At 45.4% G+C, this 20,567-nt stretch overlaps 1 protein-coding gene across 1 annotated transcript in view; it reads left to right on the forward strand.

Annotated features, from left to right (window-relative positions):
- Positions 1 to 3,884: 3,884 nt before the first annotated feature.
- The window catches only part of zeb1b (zinc finger E-box binding homeobox 1b), a 53,866-nt gene continuing 37,183 nt past the window's right edge, over positions 3,885 to 20,567 (forward strand). Inside the window, exon 1 of the mRNA XM_037079774.1 lies at positions 3,885 to 3,974. Coding sequence (XP_036935669.1) covers positions 3,917 to 3,974 — 58 coding nt within the window. The 5' untranslated portion in view covers positions 3,885 to 3,916. The remainder of the gene's footprint in view (positions 3,975 to 20,567) is intronic.

Consider the following 20,567-nt stretch of genomic DNA (forward strand, 5'->3'; position numbering starts at 1 on the left):
GTGTGTGAGTGTGTGCATCTTTTAGCTGTATATCTGCCTTGACTGCAGCTGAGTGGAGTGCCATGGTGGTGATTGTGCTGTGTGGGGGTTGCTGGTCTGTGGAACAGGGAGGAGGAGGAGGACCTCACATTTAGCTGCCGTCTCGCGGGAGAGATTAAGCAGTTTAGTCTTTGCTGTGTCTCTCTCTCTATCACTGCCACTGCCTCCTGCCTCTCCTCTCTATTTGGAGCAGGGCAGGGTGTACCTGTTCTGTCATCCTCCTTTTGCACTTTCTGTTCCTCCGCTCTACTCTCGTTTCCTCTGTTTCTCCACTATCTCACTTTCTTTCCATCCGTCCAGCCTGCCTCTGACACTCTGAGCCCCAGAATGGTTCTATTTTTCACTCTCTTGCCTCCCCCCTGTTTTCTTACCCACCCCTCTGACTCCCCAACATCCAGCTGATTCTCTTAACTGACGGCTCAGATGGCACAGAGAAATGTGGGTTGTGGCTGGATGTGCAAACGTAGCCCCCCCCCATCCAACCCCCTCCATCCCCAATCTCTGATAGGCTGCTCTGGCTCGGCCATCCCACTGAGCTGATCCCCTGGTCCTGCGTGGAGCACCGTGGAGCTCAACCACTACTCACATTAATCTCCTAAACGATCCTGGACCTAAGAGGATCAATACTCATTTTCAGGGAGCAGCATGATCCCTTAATGTAGTGGAGGATGGCTGCTTATCCCTCACTCTCTCCCCCCCTCCTCGCCTCAGGTTCAGCTCCACATAGGAAGAGCAGGAGTCAGCCTTTGGCTGTATTTCATGGGCCATTTTAGTTAAGATGATGTCTCGACTTAATTGCTGATGTCATTCAGGTGAGTAACACCTGTATGTCCTCTTTTGTGTGAGGTGGCTGTTTCTGTGAAATCAGATGAATGTATTCTTATTGACCAATCCGACCCTGCTTTCATCCAAATCAGACAGGGGCCATCAGGAAAGCCTGCGTGGATCTAACAACAAAAGCAGGAGCTATCTTTGTATTTCTCATTTGCTGATGTATGAATGTTCTTCAGCACAAAATACACAGAGGTTTGCCAGAGAAAATAAATCACCCAGTTTTACTCCAGTTCCTCTGAAACACATCAGAGACGTCTTCAGGCTATTTTGTATTAGTAGTGGTCGTATAATAGTTATTCTTTGTTTTCCACAGGCACTGAAAAATGACTTCATGCTAATAGTGGCGTGATCCAAGGAAAATGGGAAAGACCGGACTTTCCATTGGATAACGAGCATCCTATTTTTCCAGGCTGGCTGTGCAGGGAACACCACCAGGACTGCGCGGTTAACATAGTGTCTCATCATTGATCTCTGCTGATGTCAACTGTTTCTGGGGCCTTTTTCATCAGGGAGGCTGAGAGAGAGCGTTTGGACACCCTCCCTTCACCAGTCCCTCTCAGGCAGGCTGTCCATTGGTGGAGGAGGCCACCTGGAACAAGTTTGGAGGTGTTAGTTACACTAAAGTTATTACTCTGTCTGGGCAGCCTGCCCTGAGAGCTGCTTCTGAATTATTCAGCCCAAAGATCTGCCATCCTCTGTATACAAGCTGTCAAATGTAGCTGAATGATACACTGATTGTCAAGCCATGAGGAGATTGGTTAATTGGTTGGTTTGTCAGCAGGATTATACAAGAACTACTGAACGGATTTTCACAAAACTTGGATGGAGGATGGGTCTCGGCCCAGAATAGACTGCATTAAATCAGGGCATGGATGAATTCTGCATGAAACGGAAAGCCACTAGTTTTAGCACTGAATATAAATCACGCCCCCCTGCCATGCAGTTACATGTTGGCCAGCTCGGTCTGACCGGGCCACCAGGAGCTCAGAGTGAACATGACCAATTAAGTGATTTGGAGCAGGCCCAAGTGGCCAGAGTGGAACCTAACACAGCATCCGAGACAGAAGGCGGTCAATTTGACGACAGGAAGTACAGTACCAGGGTGGCTGTCTTGCCTCGCAATAGTCAGCTGATAAAACCACTAGTGTTAGCTGCATGCCCAAACAAGCAAGCTTTAAACGTGTCACAGTAGCTAAACTCTGTACACCACCTCAGTCCTGGACTCCCTGTGTTCAAACAGACTGCAGTTGGTCTCGGAGTATGTGTTTGGACCCGACACTGGCTGTGTTCACTCGAAGCCTGGTACAGTTAGCCACTCTTAGTGGTTACAGTGAAAACACGCTGCTCCAGCAACACATGTGGGCACTGCCAATCTCTCTCAAGTTAAAGAGCGATTGACAGGTGGTTGACATGACAGAAATATGAGGAATTTGGGGGATTTTCTTTGAATATAGTCATTAAATACATGCACAATGTGAACATGGATGTGATATAAAATGATTTAAAAGCCTTCAACATTGTTCCTCTTTTTTTTTAAATTATCTATTATTCTTTCACAAAACAATGGAGGTTATAGTTCCATCTGCAGTGTTTTGTTGTCCTGTGATTGGCTGTTACTGATCTGCTAAGCTTGAATTATGGTTAAGCAGTTACAGTTGGTTTAACAATTAGATTTTGATGATGGGCTTGATTGAATTGGGCCTTGTCATTCTAGGTACCTAAACACTCCATACGTAGAGTTATGTCGATGTGACATAATATCTGGATATATGATGAAATGGAGTCGCCTCATTGAACAGCCTGTCTTGACAATATGGGACACCCAACTGACAGAACTGGGTTATGTAGTCTAGCTGCCACAAAAGACTGAATGATAAGAACACCTCACATACCAGAGGTCCAGGCACCACAAACCTTACAGTCATCTGCTTCAAGAATAGCAGCAACCGCCACTTCTCTGACCTATAATTGCATGTCCTGGGACCTCAAGCATCAGTTCATTCTGTGCTGGGTTTATAAACTTCATCTCTACTGTCCTGAAGAATTCACCTCAAACATGTGATCTTGGATTTTCCTTTTCTATTTACACAAGAGCCCAGTTTGTGTGTGTGTGTGTGTGTGTGTGTGTGTGTGTGTGTGTTGTGTTTGTACACAGAGGTCTGTCCGTGTCCTCTTCATCACCGCTGCAGTGAGCTGGGATCAGGAGAACAGCAGGGTCTTTCTTTAGGTGGAGGATTGAATCAGTGATGACAGTCTCATGACCTCTTCCTCTCAAACACACACACACACACACACACACACACACACACACACACACAAAACACACACACATCCTCTGTCTGGTGTGCTGCTTTACTGTGCAAAACACACAAAGGTGCACATGGACACAAGCATGACACGTAGGTCAGTGGGTCAACATAGGGTGGCAAATTGTCATATTTGAAGGTGCTTTAATAAATGAATGGATGATTGCCAGTCACTTAATTTATGTCATAAAATAAATCTTCAAACAATTATGTATTAATTGTATGTGTGTGTAGGAGATGGAAGGTGATACACTGCCAAACGAAGCACAACATGACCATCCTAAAAGTATCTTTACGACAACCAGCCCCCCAAATATTCCTGAATAAAAAATGCATTCATTAAATGTCCAACCTGCATCGTGATCAGGTAACAAAGACTAATAGAAGGGGACTAAAGTGTAGTTCACCACGTGATGAACAATATGAACACAACCCTTTAACTACCATCACCTCTACCTTTCACTTACTCATGACCAGAAGACATAGCTGCACATGAGCGCACAGCTCTCAGAGGCTGGCCAGGTACCATACACGCAGTCATCCCTCTCACTTCCAGGACTGACTGAACAATTCTGGCAGCGTGGGTCGGGGAGGTGCGGGAAGGTGATGTCGTAAAGCTGAGTGTCGTAAACCAGGTGCGGAGAAGGGGAGGTGAAAGGGAGGGAGGGAGGAGGAGGGGGAGAGGGGGTGAGAGAGGAGGTGACTCTCCAGCAGCATTTAGACACAACGAAAGGATCATGGCGGATGGCCCCAGGTGTAAGCGCAGAAAGCAGGCGAACCCGAGGAGGAACAACGGTGAGTAAAAGTACTTCCGACATGGAGCTTTTCTTTCAGGGAGACGGTCTAGAGGCTGTTCTATCCCCCGGTAATTTCACCGGAAAGTTTGGCGGCCCCAAAGTCCGGTTTTTAGTAGCGGAAAGTGCTGGGAAGTAGCAAGTGAGCGCTGTATTACAGCCCTGTGTGGTGTACCGTTATACCTGGGTCGCGTCTCTCCCTCCGCCTAGCGGTCCGCTGCGCCGGAGACCGTTATACGCACCTCACCCTGTAATGAGCGGACCAGCTTTTGTCTTCACTTTATACCTCTTTAATCATTTTGATGTACTTTGACCCTCTCTGCGGACTCTAAATGTATTGATTTACTTTTATTCTGTCGAGTTTTTGAGCCCACCACCAAACTCGGACCTGTTTCTGTTTCTGAGGCAGGCTACCTGACTGTTATTGCGACAGTTGTTTGTTTAAATAAAAAAAAATGATAATAAAAAATAGAATAATAGCAAACTAAAACCATTAGATATGACTGTACTTCTGTCGTCTTTTGTGTTTCTGGGACAGATGAGACGCAACTGTTTGGTTTGTTCTTTCTTTCTTTCGCTCACTCGGAGCAGGTAGCGGCAGGACACTGTTGCTGCACTACACGGGCTAAAAGAACACGTTATGTCGGGTTGAATCCCGCCTGCTCCGCGTTTCAGATCAGGTTCATATTATCAGAGACACCATTACAGTGTTTTATGGTTGAAAAAAGAAGAAATGGGTGTTGTTGCGTTAAAGCCCGTTCTGAGCAGCTCTTTCATCTTTACGTTTCAACTTGCCACAGTGTTTCGGTCCTGCTGCTCATACCGCTCACATTACATGTTTGAACAAGGTTTTTGATAGTAAAGTCAGGACAGGCGGCACCACAGAAACATGGATGGGGTAACAAGAGGTTCCGGAGAACGAGGGACATCTCACGCGCTGTTTGTGTGAGCAGCCCATATAAGGACAGCGGATCCTCTCCAGCCGCGCGCTGGGAATCCTGATTCTTGTAGACCGCGCGAGCCTCTGACCACACTCAGTGTTTCCAGTCTGCTCTCCTGGAGCCTGGTATCGCCTATTTTAACACAGCCTTTGTGATATTTATCGATACACAGACTGCGTTTCGGTATGCGGAGCTAAGCGGGTTCACGGCCACCTCACCGTGGTGTGGAAATAGTGTTATTGTCGCTGCAAAGTAGAATAAAAGGCTCCGTGGAAGGACACGGTGTTAATCGATGTATCTCTTGTTTTTTTGTTTTGTTTTGTTTTGTTATTACACACGTATTGTTAATTTTGCGTAACTTCATGCTGAATGGAAGGACTTTGTTGAGTTGTCTGGAAACCATGTCCGCGACTATTTGTAATTATTTCACTGTGAAAGGAAGCCTTTTTTTGTCGCGGCTCTGACAACATGTGTAGTATATCAACTAGTCATGCTCATGTGTTGTGCCACCCAGTGTAGCCGAAAGGAACTGGGCTAATGCTGGAAATCCACTGTTACTCTGTCAAAACAAACCTGTGTCATTAGCTGGTGAGAGGCGCTTCTTCCTGTTGTGCTAAAAGCAGTAATTCGTTGGAGAAAAGACAACGGTGTTCGCTTTTGTGGATATCCGATGACTGATGGCCAGAGTGGCACACGTTATATGCGTGTCGTCCGTCTTTTCATCTGCCATTTAGGTTTGGATGTTGTGCGTTCTGTTGTTCGTTTCGTCCCTGGGGCACGTGTGCAGTAAAATGTGTGGACGGTGTGGACACACCTCAGATAACGGTCCGCTGTCAAGGTGTGGATGTGTCTCTGCCTCCTGAGAGAAGGTAGTCTTATTTACTCTGGAGACAAGGTTTTTTTTTTTCTTCTTCCTACAATGACACAGCCCAAGTGGTTTTTAAAGTCACATCTTTAACCCAAACAGATGTGATTCCTGTTACTTTGCCTCATTTGCATTCGCTTCAAAGAGCCATCAAGGTCTGCTTTTAAGTCCTCACTTCCTGCCACAAGGCTGCTGATGTGTCATGTAAATCACCCTTTCTGCTTTTTGAAGGGAATTCTTCAGTAAAAGTTAGATGAAGGCTAGTGTCACAGCCTTGTTTTTATTACATTTTTTTTTCTGAGAAGTTAAAGTGGCACTGTGTAGTCTTGGAAAATAAATTAAGAAACCCAAATAAAACTAGTAGTTTATAGTAGTACTAATACAAACTCAGAAATATTTGTTAAAAAACAAGGTCCCCAGAACACTGTTTGAAGCTTGAAAGGTGGCAGGGTTCGCCACACATAAACAAAGAGAAACAGTATGAAACTGTGTTGTCCTTTAAGGACAGTTTGTTTATTCAGTTTATTCCGAATTTAGTTTGTATAGGAATGAAATGTATCAATGAAGGTTTTACTCTTATGATTAGCATTTCTCCACAAAAACTACATTGTGCTCCATTAATACAGGCTGTCGTCTTTGCAGGAACCAGCTCCACCCCACTGGCTTCTTTCAGTGTTGTAAAAGGTTTCGATAACTATTTCTCAGGCTGTTGTAATTAAGCAAGCCCTTAAGTTGTGCCCAGCTTGTTATGGTCAGTGGCTTCTGCCAAGTCCCTGGCAAGCAGGGGCAGCTGAGATCAAGGTGAGCACCATTCCCTGCTGTAAACAGAGAGGTGTTAACAGCCCGCAGGACGACAGGTGTTTGCAATCGGCGGGATACTACAGCTTCCTTTGTCACTTCTCACCAGTCAGCTCCCATCAGGAATAGCAGCCGTTCCCTGCAACCGTAATTTAACACAGCAATTTGGGAATAGAAGAACCAGGCCGGTGTTAACATTCTTTGCAAAAATAAACATGGCTGTGCTTTGACAGCTTTGTACCCACGCTCAAGAGTTAGGGCTGGTGTTTTCAGAACAGTGTTTCAGAGATGCCTTGAAGTAAGTGGACATACAGGTAGCTGGGATTTCTGTTTATTTGATAGTATAATAAGGGTCATTTGTCTCATCCTCTAATCTGTTTCTCTCTGTCTTTTTTTTTCTGAGGCATACTCTCACACCTTGATGAATCATCCGTCAAATAAAGAAAATGAGGTTGTGCGCTTGGCACTTGGCAACAACTCATGTAATGCTGAAGAGCATGTTTATTGGCCTGGTAAAACTATACTTAAACTATACTTAGTGCCCTGGACTCACTCACCCTGTCTAGAAGCGATTGAATACGACCACATGCTGTAAGCTTGTGGGAGAACAATACAAAAAATTTAACCATAGCTACAGTTTGTTTGGCGCAACAGTGTTTGGGACTACATATGGAGGCTTTGGAGGAGGTGGGGAGTGGCTCCGGAGCTCCACATGCCACTCCAGTGTTTTAAAAGACATCTGTTTACATTTTAAAGAGGTCCACCCCTGTAGTGTGAAGAGTTTAGCAGAGGAGGACATTTTTCATTTATCTCGCTGCTTTTCACCAACTTCCTCAGCAGCTTCATTTGAAAGTGCCAAGTAAGAAGAAAATCCCCCCTCCCAGCCTCCGCTCTCTCTCCCTGCATCTCTTCCCACTCACTCCTCCTTCCAGAGCTTGTCCTTTATTGGGGGGTTAAGACACAGTAGCTGGGGTACTGTTGATTGCCCCCTGACCTAGGCACCCATGCGTGTGTGCAGGGTATGACTTCACCCCCCCACCCCCCCCACCATTGTGTTGCTTCCAGCATGTCCAATTGTGTTTGTGTTTAAGTCTGTTCAATAAAAGGGGAAGAGAAGAGGGAGGGGTGGGGGCAAGTGTTGGAGCTGCAGCTTTTTCTCTGCTCCATCTATTCCTCCCTGACCCCTTTAACTGTGGGCTCCGTGTTCCTGTGGAGTGGAAAGGGGGGGTGTGTGGAGAGACTCAGTGAGAAGGCTGAGGTGAGGCTGAAGAATTTTACAACAGGTGACAACTGAGAGGCTGGCAGATGAAAAGCACGGCACACATGGTGGCTATTTTCCACACCTGGGTATGTGGGTGCCTTACTCTGAGCATACTCATCATAACAAAAATATACTGAAGACCATGTAGAGGTACCGATTACAACCATTCACTTTTTCCTTTATTAAAGGCCTGCAAAAAAAGTTTGATTTCTGGCGACGCTTCATCCGTCAGCGTGTCCATCAGGGTGGGAAAAGGCCTGACCATCCAGCGGAATTAAAATGATGTGATGTACGACCACACTCCCACCTCTGTTAAGGCAGCTTAATGATTAGCTGCTCCCATGGAGGCTGAGAGCATTAGCCTATAAAAAGGTGCTCTCCTTCGTAAAGGAGTTTTAAACCCAGAGTCAGTTTCAGTAACCCCCTTAACTGCGCTTGGATGTGCTTTATTGGGGTTTGTGTGGCTGAATGCTTAAATGAACCATTGTGTGTTCAGGCTTTAGTGAGAAAGCCTGAGGAGAAAGAGCCTAGTTACCTTTGCAGTTTGCCTGCTCTACCTCATACACTTTCAGTGGCAGAAGAAAAGGCCCATTCAGCAGGCCCGGCATGGGGAGGGAGAGCCCTTTTCACACTCAGCTTGTGGGAAACTTCTCCTCCATACTGTGCATGCCATTTGCATATGACCCATTCTTTTCCCAAAGGTCCCCGTGAGGGAGGAATCCGTGGAACGTTCACAGAATTCATCAAATCCCTCTCTCACGCAGCCCTCGGGCCCTCAAGGGCCTGCTTTGCAGCTCTCTGTTTGACATTTTTGTCTCGGAAATGTATCTTACGTCTACGTCATGCATGCCCTCCTGAATATTACAGCCGACGCATCCCTGTGGCGTTTCTGGCCCGTGTATTTTAAAGTGGCGATGTGCACTACCCAGCATGCTGTTTTTAATGTCAAGTTGAGAGCTTGATTTTACACAGCGGACAGGAGTTTCCCCAGATCCTCAGTATGGGCCATGAGGTGTCCATCTGCATGACAGGACAATGTGATGGCGGGCGTGTGTGCCTCGGAGGCTTCCTAACTGATGGTGATGCAGCCATCGCTTACTCTCTCCCTGAAAGGACACACATGTTGTACATGGGAGCTTGTAGCGACGCGTCAGCTCAGTGAACTGAACAAAAACACTCTGGTGCAAAATGTGGCCCCCCATCAACAGCAGCCTGGACTTATTTTCTTAGGCTGTTGTAACCAGAGCTGCTGCCCTGATGTGACGACACGTGGAACAGCATCCACACCGGCATGTTTGTCGTTGAGTTAGTTGTGTTGGTCTGTAGCAGCTCTGAGCCTAAACACTGACAGCGATACAGATAGAGATGCACGTACTTGTTGCAGTGCAAGTAGGGAGGAGAGCTCACTTAAGTGTAACATGGAAGCTAACTGAGCAGAAAAGCCTCCTCTGCCCTCCTCTTCTTTCCTGACTCCAGAGCGTGGTGAGTCATGGGCAGACAGGTGTGTGTGAGGATGACTTCAAACTCTCCAGCTTTTCTTTTCTTTTCTTTTCTTTTCTTTTATATTATGTGAACTGTCCCTTGCTCCCTCTCGGGTCTCTCCCTCCATGCCAGCCCCTCCCCTCACATGTAGGGTCGAGAGATAATATTCTTTGGTATTGTGTGTATACTTTAGGGAGAGATTACCTCTAAATTGCCATCCCAGCAGAGGTAAATATTGTGTACGGTGTGCCCGTCGCTGCCTGTTGATGTGTGTTTTTAATCATGCATTTGGCGGCTGCTCTTCAGGTCCCTTTGGGTCTCTCTGCAGACCCCTCCTTGTCCCCCATCATCACCACCACCTCCTTCCCTTCTCCTGCCCATCCATCCCCTCCCCTCCTTGTGGTCCTCAGTGGAGCGGTTAATGAAAAAGACTGGACCTACACAATAGGCAGAAGGCGGGCCCGGTGAGGGGCTCTTAGGCCAGCTTATGTTTGTGGCAAAAACTCATCAGGGCAAACCTCTGCTGAAACTTTACTTCAGACCACCTGACTGTCACTTTGTGTTACTTTCTTAGATTATTTTGTGACATAGATGTTGGATGTCTCATCCCTTTTAAATGTGCTTGACCTTATTACAGTCCCACAGTGTCTCTGTCTACAGGGATGAAATGAGATGACATCAGTTGAGGAGTAATCCGCTGCCATGTATTGTGCTTTGAACACAGTATATTGGCTGGCATTTTGCCAGGCCGTTATGATGACCATATTGATTTTCCTCTCTGCAGTACACAGAACTGATAATGACCCTCCTGAGGGGGTACGCATTCATATTCACACACTGATTTCAGTTGCGCAGCCTGGCTGTGATGTGACTAACAAATTGAATGTCCCTCTGTCCCTCTAGCCTGCATGTGCATTGAGCTAGGCTAGCCCTGCAAACTCCATCAAAGAAAAAAAAAAAAAACCTTAGTCACCCAGTTGGTTAGTCAGAGAGAAGGCAGGCTGCTATGTTGAATGTCAACATGGATAAACATCCACACAGGATTAATGAGAGGAGAATGGGCATCCTAAAACGGGGGGGGGGGGGTTAGCAGCGTCACGCAGCTTCCGCATCGCCCCATTTAACTCATGAGTGTTTTGTGTTGAGCTCCCCATGGACCCCGCTACTGTGGCCTGATCAAAAGGGGCAGCTAAGCCTAGACACACTCATAGACTGCTATAAGTAAGGAGCTACAGTATGTCTCTGTGAATGACAAACCAAAACAGTGCCTGAACAAAAAGGTTAAGGGCATCAAAATAACCACATCTAAGGTTTAAGTGTCTTTTGCGCAACTTGAACTACTTTCAGACAATTCCAGACGGCCGTGTCCTTTATCTAGAATACATCCACTGCTCAGACCTAGTAGTGACAAATGCAACAGTCCCAAGTTTTCACTGATACACATGTCCTGGTAGTGTTCCAGCCTTGACCATTTTGGCTGATTCCTTTCACACAGTCAGGAGACAAGTTTGCCCTTCTGAATTTCTTGTGTGTCAGAGAATGTCGATTGTTCACATTCATATTAAAGGAAAGAGCCAGATGTCAGTGGGTGTTGGGGTTTTTTTTTTGTCCACTGAAAGAAGTAAAGAAGTGGGCTGCCCTACCCACAGACTCTCATGCTCTGGGACCTTGCATCTATCTACAATTTGAGAAAATTTGAAACTCATTTACATCAGAGGGAAAGTTGAACATGGTTTGAGGATTGCTCCTGGCCTGATGTAGCTTAGCATAACCAACAATCTCCTTTAATGTACTACTTCATATAACTACTGCTATACTTATGCTTAGTTAGGAGATCACCTTACTCTATTCAAGATTCTGTACAGTATTTGTTCTAAAAACAAAAGTAAATCATTTGAAAAGAAACACAGATTGACATATTGAACCATTCAGGCTTGATGTTCTGTCTGTACAACAGGGTTATGTCTGGGATCTTGCTCTTGTTGACCAGCCTGTAAACTTCGGCTGTCCACCCCTGCAAGCACCTGTCACATGCAATCTACAGCTTTCCAGAGCAAAGTGCATGGTGCAGTTTTTTTACACTGGGAACTGGAATGAAGCCAGTGACCTTTGACCCGTCTCAACCCACCTGTCCTGGCTCAGTTCACCGCTGCCAGTGTTCAGGTGTTTGCAGTCTAAACACACTGGGGCCTCCCCGAGCACGTTCCATAAATACATGTGTGGGTGTACAGAGATGTGTGCATAGTGAATGAAGAGGGAGCAGATCCCCTCGGATCCCCACAGCCAGACGATGGTACATCTGTCTTCCTCCCCGTGCTGACAGGGCCCTCCCCTCTCCTGTTTCACTGCCGCCGGCACTTTTGCTCGCAAGTCAATGAAGCATGGCCTTTAATTGATCACGTTTGGAGTTGTAAGACACTATTAATTAGTGTTTGCTCATCACTTGTTTGTTCTGTCCTACTGTTCTCATCAGAACACTCATCATTGGTTGCATGATGTGTCAGCTGCATGCCACTGTGCTTACAACATCTACAAAGCCACATGCTACAGCCTCCACCCTTCTGTGATCCTCCGATTCTCTGTTTCTCATAAAGTGTCACACTCTGGCTCCTCTTTGTATTCTTTTCTTTCTGCTGTCTCTCTTCCTCCCATTCGTCTCTCTGGCAGCTGCCTTGGCTCTGATTCTCCAACACCAGCAGGTGCTGTAGGCATGCAGCAACTCAGCTATACAGCACTCATAAATAACACCTGACAAAAGTACGAGAGAGCCAGAGCTACAGTGGAGTGAGGGAGGGAGGCAGAGATTGAAAGTTTCCTCTGGCAGGAGAACAGGGTGTGGCTCACGGTCAAATGCTGGCCTTCTCAAGAAGGACATGTTCAGAATAGAGAGAGAAAATGTGAGCGTGGCAGAGAAAAGAGGAATGTGAGCTTTTATTGCCATACATGTGTGAATGTGTTTCCTGCTCTTCTAAACTTTGCATGTCTCCTCGATGCAAACTTTTAAATAAACCCTTTCATGCAAATTTCTAGTAAATGGATCTTTTAAAACACAAGGCCAGCACTAAGTGACTGGTTAAGAAGGAACTTCAATTTGAAGGAAAGGTGTGTTATCTTTTCTGTAATTAGGATGTTAGAGCGTGGAACAATGTTAATTGTGCTCTAAAAGCAAATGAAGAGGTCAGGGATGAAATTATATTCACACTTTTATAATCATCATCAGTAATGAAGCAGCACTTGGAATAAATGAACCCATAAATCAGCCTCTGATCAAGGACAATTAATGAATGCTGCTCAAAATCAAATCCGGCCCGTTTCTTTGTCATTTTATTTTGTTCAAGCCCACCAATGCCAGACACACATCCTGTCGCATCAGAAGCTATCGATCAGCCTCTCGGGGCGAAGGTTAGTTTGTCATTTTCTCTTGCCTTACCGCGAACAAAACCAGGAAGTGTGTGAGAGATTACGGCCCAGGATGCAACCTGAAAGCCCTTTATCTCTGTGAAAACAAGAGGCTTCCTGCGGCCCTGCTCCCATCCAGGCCACCTCCCCCTCCTTCACCTCCCCGGCCCCCGGCACCTGTGGCAGCCTATTTAAGGCTCCTCATCAGGGGCTGTGGAGACCACAAACAGGCAGAAAAAAAAAACATGAAAGCCTGGAAAAGAATCAGTGCTATTGGTGAGCTGTAGAGCTGTCTGATTCATAGCACACAGAGGGCAAAGAAAAACAGCATTTCTTTTCAGACACATTTAAAAGGTTTGGCTGTGTAAATTGAAGGGTGAGCCCAGAACCAAAGGTCTTTTTTTTTATCGGTAGAGCACCTTGCTATCATGTCGAGTCTTGGAAACTCTACAACTTTGTCAACCCACTGACTCCCAGTGCTTCCAGTCACTTCTGACCTGCCGATAAAGAGCAGAGAGTGCCTGGACACAGTATGACACGCAGGCCTGAAGAGAAAATGGTCAGCTCTGTTCGCCTGTCATGTCGGAGTCATTCTTTTGAGGAAGGTTCACGACTTGAATTAGCCACATTCGTTCGGCTTCAGTGAAAGAGTTTTTCGGAAAGATTCCACCTCTCATCTGCTAGTGTTGATGAGTAAGCAGTGGCACATCAAATCTTGTCGGTCACCTAATGTTGTGTTGTTAACCCAAAAGCCTCAGCCATAGAAACCCTCCCTCGCTCCTTTGAGTTGCTGCCACAGCTGGCAGGGCCGGTTTGCCTTGACAGTAGCCTGCGTAGAATTTCAATGACCCCCCGTCCTCCCCCTGGTCTTATTATGCCATCGCTGCTAACTGGCTCCTATTCACTGCAGTGTCCTGACTTCCCAGAGGGGCCTAGATAAACAAGGGCTATTCAGTGACTGAAAAGCCCACCCCCTGCCAGCCTCGGTCCCTCCTTGTTTCAGTGCCAGGCTGCAGCGCGTCTCGCTCACCACCGACGCCAGCAGCAGCAGGCAGCGTGCCATCAATTCTTCTGCATCACACAGCACACTTTTTAAAGGGATTAAACTTCGACTTAACTGTGATGACTGATAAATGGCCACTGCTAATGTAATGTATGAATGATGAGGACGGCTGGAGCGGTGCAAGGAAGGGGCATCTGTGTGGCTCCCTGCACGGGCGTGAATGTTTGAGTGTTAGTATGCGCTGTGTGTGAAAGAGTTATCTGGAGGTGTGGTGTGGTGTGGTGTGGTGTGATGTTGCAGGCCAAGCTGACTTCCTGTTGTTCTCGTCCATCAGGGAGATCAGGGGTGGGGGATGCTCCCATGAGACTACCCCGTGAGAGTCACATGGTCCGCCTGCAATGCATTTAAAGACCAGTGTGTGTGTGTGTGTGTGTGTGTGTGTGTGTGTGTGTGTGTGTGGCTTAGTGCGTTAAGCGTGGCTTGTGGATGCATTCCTGACCTCCACCTGAATCCTGACCCAAGCATGAACTGTCTCTGAGGTTCTTCCTTTCTTTTTTTTTGTTTCATTTTCCGCGCTTCCCTCCATCCTTCCTCCCAATCAACAGATCTCAGAGGAATGGCTCACACCTCCCCAGGGTGCCCCTCTCGCTCTCTCTCTATCTCTCCCAACCAGATGTTTAAAAGCTGTTTGTTTGTTTACACAGTGGAAGTCACTTTGATGATGGCGACCATAAAACTGTGCCGCATACCTCTGTAATAAAGAGAATATCATAGGAATAGGACTAGGACTATCTAATTGCATCAGCAGTTGTAAGTGGAAATGATTGCAGACGTCATTGTAATGGCTGGCGACTGTAAACCATTGGTAAGCAGGAGGGACAAGCGTCCCTTAGGCAATGGCCCTCCTGTCCAGCCCACCTCCATCATTCCCCAGCTAATTTAAAGCAGTGCCCTTCTAATCGAATGGCTGTCTGATAAATCTATTGAATCAGGACAGATGTCCGGCTGGGTGTGGCAGTGACACAGCGTCTAGACAGGCTGAGAGGTAAGCAGACGACTCCAACGTGATTCAGATCCAAAGGAATCTCACCCCGATGCTCTCCTTGACTCCACCGGTCGTGTCTGCTGACGTGCGCAGAAGCATTTTAACCAAATCTGTTCCACCTGAGCGTCTGATGGTCGAGTCCTTCGGAGGACACTGAGACATTTTCAGGCTAACGTGGATTATTATGGACACACATAATGACTGTAGAGCACACGCTCAGAAATGACATTAGAGCTGACTGAAGTATGCATTATGGTAACAAGGTAGCAGGCTTATATTTGGGTCAGCCTCTTCTTAGGGAGCGGGCAGAGGCCTAGGGCTGAATCCCACCTAATAATTGTATTGCCCCATGACAGATAACATTGATGTAAAGCTGTTTATTGTCGATGATGAGTCTATTGAACCCAGGCATGCTCTTTCCCTCGTCCTTGGGGAGCTTATCCCTCAGGCAGGCCTGGCTGTGTGTTTTATTAAAACCCAGGTTTAAATGGAGCAGGTCCGCTGATCGACAAGCAGATTAACCAACTAATAAAACATACATCACAATATATAGAGGGGCCCCCTCTGAGACTCTGGCTATTAATATACAAATATGGAGGATTACTGTCTGCCTGTCTCCATGGCCGTGGAGAGGGGATTAGGGTCCTGGTCCAGACAGATTGGATTTAATGTGTGTGTAAGACTAAACGATTGCTGTTGTACAAAACCCTCCTGTACGTACAGACTGATTTCTGCTCTCTGGCTGACACGTCACTACATCCTGTTGTGGGTCAGTTACATCCAGTATATTTGCGGGTCAGAAACATCTGATTTTTATTGTATCCTCTATTTTAATGTACCATACCTCCCAGTTCTAAATGTTCCTGCCTCACAGCCAGGCACTAATCATGTTTTAGTTATATAAAACTTGACCAAATATGTAGGTATGCAAGCAACTCGATCACCAAAATAAATGTTGGCAGTGTATGTTTCAGCAAACTAAATGTATGTTAAAAAAATATATATATATATATATAAATAAATATAAATACATGCTTTTTGTTTCCACAGACACAGCTGGAATGTGTGTGTGCGTGTGTATATATATAAATCAACAATTTCATAGTCTACAAGTATGTGTGACACTGGAAAATGCAGGTCTGGTATACGTGTTGTTCACTCTAGCAACTGATGCACTGTTGGATTGGCAAATGACTAGATAATGCACAAAAGTACAGACCTTGATTAAAGCATCATGATTTATGTGTATACGTCTATTAAAACATACAAGTATACACCCTTTCTTTAAGACATTCCTCTCCAAACGTAAGACACTCCAAGTCACTGTATGGGGGGAGTCATCGTTCTCACAAGAGAATTGTTTTGAATCCTCATAGAGGCAAATATAGATCTTTAAAGGAAGATGGATGAATGCACAGACAGACAGAGGAAAAGACTCCGCAGCGTACAAGTGATTCGACTGACTGTGGCTATAATGACTAGAAAGTGAAAACATGTGTAGGATCCTATCCCACAGATGTCCTCGAGATAGCACTGGGTGTGTGTCCTTTACCTGTTTTAACATGCGGCCCACACAGACACACATACACATGCGTGCGTGCAGACACACACACACACACACACACACCCCCTAGGCTGTTTATCCCCAAGGGCGCCCAGCTAAAGGAGAGAGAGCCCCTTAATCATGTCCCTGTCCCACATCCTCGTTATCAGCCACGATTAATGAGCTCTCCATTAATGAATAAAAAAAAAAAAAAAGGCAGGAGTTGCCCACCCCTCCTGTAGGAAAAAGAGGCAGGGGGGAGCATGTGTGTATGTTTGTGTGTGTGCGTCTGTCTGTGTGTGCGTGTGAGGGGGGCTGATGGTAAACGCTCCCCAATGACATCACCCTCTGAGGTAGCTGTCACAGTTCACTTTCTTTAGGGATGACAGGTCGTGTGTGTGTGCGTGTGTGTGTGTGTGTGTGTATATTAGTACATGTGGCCTCACACTCTATACAGTGTTTTGATTGATCAAACCTAACCTCTGGGGTCTAATCTGTTTTTCCTTTGTATATCTGTCCTCCTCTTTTGTCTATGGTGGCTATATGGCGTTAGAAGGCGGGAGGGAGGGAGGCGAGGGATAAGGAGCGTTTGATGAGACAGTGGAAGAGGAGGAGGTGGAGGAGGAGGAGGAGAGGGCGGCAGGTGCAACGGACACCCGGTGCAATCACCAGCGCTCGGCAAAAGCGGCGACAGGAAATCAAGGTTGTCTTGGCAACCTGGCACTATCGATTAAGCGCCGCCATCTCCAAGCAGACATCAGAGTCCCGATGGAAATGTTGCTGCGTTGGGTTTCAGGAGAGGACTTCAGTGAGGAGGAGGAGGAGGAGGAGGAGGAGGAGGAGAAGGAGGAGGGATAGGCAGCAATGGCTTCAGGTGACTGCATCTGGCTCAGAAGTGTCTCCCCAACACTTTGGTCGTCCACCTCAGATATATGTTGCTCTTCATCTTTTAGGTTCGTGGATGCAGAATAGTATGAGAATAGTATTATCACTAGGTCATTTCCATGGTTGAGGCCCTCTCAGAACCATGCAAACATTTAGCATGTCTGCGTCTTGGTGTCCTGTCCTGCCTCCCTTGTACTGCGTCTGTCTCTGTATAAGGGTGTATGCGAGCACAGTTCTCTCAGTTTTTCCAGGCCATTAGTTCACATTGTGCCGTCTGATTTAAGGACACATGAACAGTTTGTTTTTCCTGTCTCTAAAGGGCAAAACAGGTTGCTGTGCAAACCCCTGCCTGCACACACTGATTTCACCATAATCATACACTGAGGTGGTGATGTTGCATAAGCCCTGCACAGAAGTAATCAATACACAGTATTGACTTGTAAGGAGGAGTATTTTTGGCTGATACTGTGCTCATTGGGTATATCTAAGATGGGCCATGTCTCTTTCACACTCGCTCCCCCTCTTTTTCTCTGCCTTTCTCTCTCTCTCTCTCCTGATAGAAGGTGAAATCACCATGTCCCAAATCTCGATCAGATGTCTCTCCTCTCTCTCTCTCTTTCTCTGTCATACACACATTCACAATTTCAACACTGAACAAATTACAGTTTAATGTCAGATGAACAGTTACTACTGTCACCTCCTGTGTGATGTGCAGTGAACCCTTGTTAAACTGGAAGCTGTGCTGCTTGAGGAGGTTTACTGCTCTCCGCTGATTGGACGGACAACAGAACAAAACTGTCCCTGTCTCCGTGCCCCTCTCTCACTCGCTTCCTCCTACCCCCCATGGTCAGTGGAGCACAGAGCAGTCTTCTGTCCTGCCATCATGTGGGTTCTACAGCCTGGTTAACCCGTAGCTATCTGCTGAGCCAGGCTCTGTATTGTCTCACACTGTGTTTCATTTAGTGAACTCAGTCACTTACTTATCCCGGGCACTGAAAGGAATAGTCAGGTATTTTGAGAAACATTCTCATTTGCCGTCTTGCAAAGAGTAGATGAGAAGATCAAGACTTCTGTCATGTTTGGAAGCTCAATATAAAGCCGTAGCTGTCAGCTACAATTTAGTGCAGCTGATTATGAGACAAGGTTTGCTTGCAAATAGATTTTTCATTTCACATGTCTCTGAATAATTGCCACTGACAATTCATATTGTAAAAAAGAGTGCAGTCAGTGTTTTTTGTAATTATTCCCTCATAACTTAATGATCTATCATGCGAAATTAAAAGACATGTCAGACAGTGCAACATTAAAACAGATATATGACAAAAAGTAACTCTAGTAGCTATTAATGACAATGACAATGATTTCATAATACATAGAATGAATAATTGATACAAAGGAAACACACACATAAGGTTTGATTCTGCATGTCAGATGTTTCTAGTAAAACAAAAAAAATCAACATTATAACATGAGACACTGTTTATGCATTTTTTTAAAATTATTTTTTATGAGATGAAAATTTGAAATACAATTTAAGGAACACTGAAAGATGATCCTGTCAAAACATGTTTTCGCCAGTTCACTTATAACCACAGCACTCAGGAGAGAAAACAATCTCTCTATAAAAGCAAGGAATCTCTGTCTGTCTGTCTGTGTATGTGTGCCTCAAACATCTCTGCAGATCAGGATCAGACTGACCTGAGAGTTTCCACATGGCTGCTACGTGGTTCAAGGGCGTGCAACGTCGCATTTGTTTGGACTACAATGATACGTTGATAAATTATTTCATAAATGCTTTACTAATTCCGCTAGCATTGTTAACCATAGCCACCTTAGCCATGTGCGCACCAGAGCCAATCACTGCAGAGCCCACTTCAACTACATACCTTAAGAAACAAGCATATTTACACCTGCAGCAGCGCGAGCTTGACCAGGATTTTGCCAGCGGTTTGGTACCATTCTGTGCATCGAAACTGTTGTGTTAATGAGACTAAACGAGTCCGGAGGTCTGAGGAGATCCGGATACGCGAGGACTACAAAGTGGAATCGGAATTTGTGGATGTTTATGTGTAGCTAGCTGCTAGCCCAACCCTAGGCCCACCTCCCGAGTCAATGAACGCACCGCCACGCTTTTTCGCGAACATTGCTGTCACGTTTGCTTTGTGTCTGGTGCAGGAAGAAATTGTAAAAACATGCTTTTGTCACAAAAGTGTCCGCAAGCAGCAAGTTTGGCTGCTGAGGAAATGGGAAAGTTGTGTGAGGGACGCCGGCGGTGATACAGACATCGAGAGAGAGTTTTGAGAATTGAGAGATTTGTGACATAAAGCGTATTTGGAGTGTATAGTTAGTACGTTATATAGTGTTTAGTGTAGTGTGTTTAGTGTAGTCGTTTTTTTTTGTGGTGTGAGTCAAAACAAGGAGAAGACTGCTGAATGTGGAACAGGCAGGAATGACCTGAGGAGCCCTGAGCCTGAGGCAGTGCCTGCATTTAAATGTAAATAGTTACATGTAACTTTGTAAATTTCAAAAACTTATGCACAAATTTAGCAAACAACAATTTATATTTGCTTTATAACTAATGCAAGTGGTTCATTAAACATATTTGTGGTTTTCACAGTAAAACATCTAACTTTTTCCTACTCTGATTTTATGTTATTTTGTGATTTTAGGTCCATGTCAAAATGAAAAATAATTGTACAGTCATACTTGAGATTGTGTTGAAAATAATGACACCAAACAAGGCAAGGTAAATAGTTTTTACAGTGAAATATAATGGTATAATCAAAAGTGGTCAAAAACAGCCAATTATATCCCTGATGTCCCACCTTCAAACACAACCTCATTTGGCCATCCATGAAAAAAGCTACTTAACCTCCCACGTTTCTATAGGAATACATGCTTCCTACAGGCAATGCACTAGTTTTTTTGTTGTTTTTTTTTTAAGTAACCCCGGAATTTTCCACCTCAGTTGCCTCTCTGGGCTTCCTTTTGCATCTTAACATGATAGGTGTTTGCTTGTGCCTCATGGTCCTCCATTACATTTCAGTTTTGGCACAGTTTTTGAGCCCTGACATTCATGTACAAGAAATAATTAGTAATTCAACATGTTGACAATTGATTTTTAAAAACCTGTGGAGATGACAGTGGGTCCTTTCATATATGTATGCCACTATATCTGAGGGAGAAGAATTTTACACAGGCAGCACTCATTTTGACTGAGCTTATACTAAATTGAATTAAATAGTGCAGAATAGATACAATCACACTTGAATTAAGCACATGGAAAGGTGAGAATAGAAGAGACCTGACCTGAACACAACTATATGCTATGTGGCCTGAAGTAATGTCTTACAAGACTGTAGGGGCGCCTAA

Source organism: Acanthopagrus latus, chromosome 19, assembly GCF_904848185.1.
Source record: "Acanthopagrus latus isolate v.2019 chromosome 19, fAcaLat1.1, whole genome shotgun sequence".
In the NCBI taxonomy this organism is placed as follows: domain Eukaryota; kingdom Metazoa; phylum Chordata; class Actinopteri; order Spariformes; family Sparidae; genus Acanthopagrus; species Acanthopagrus latus.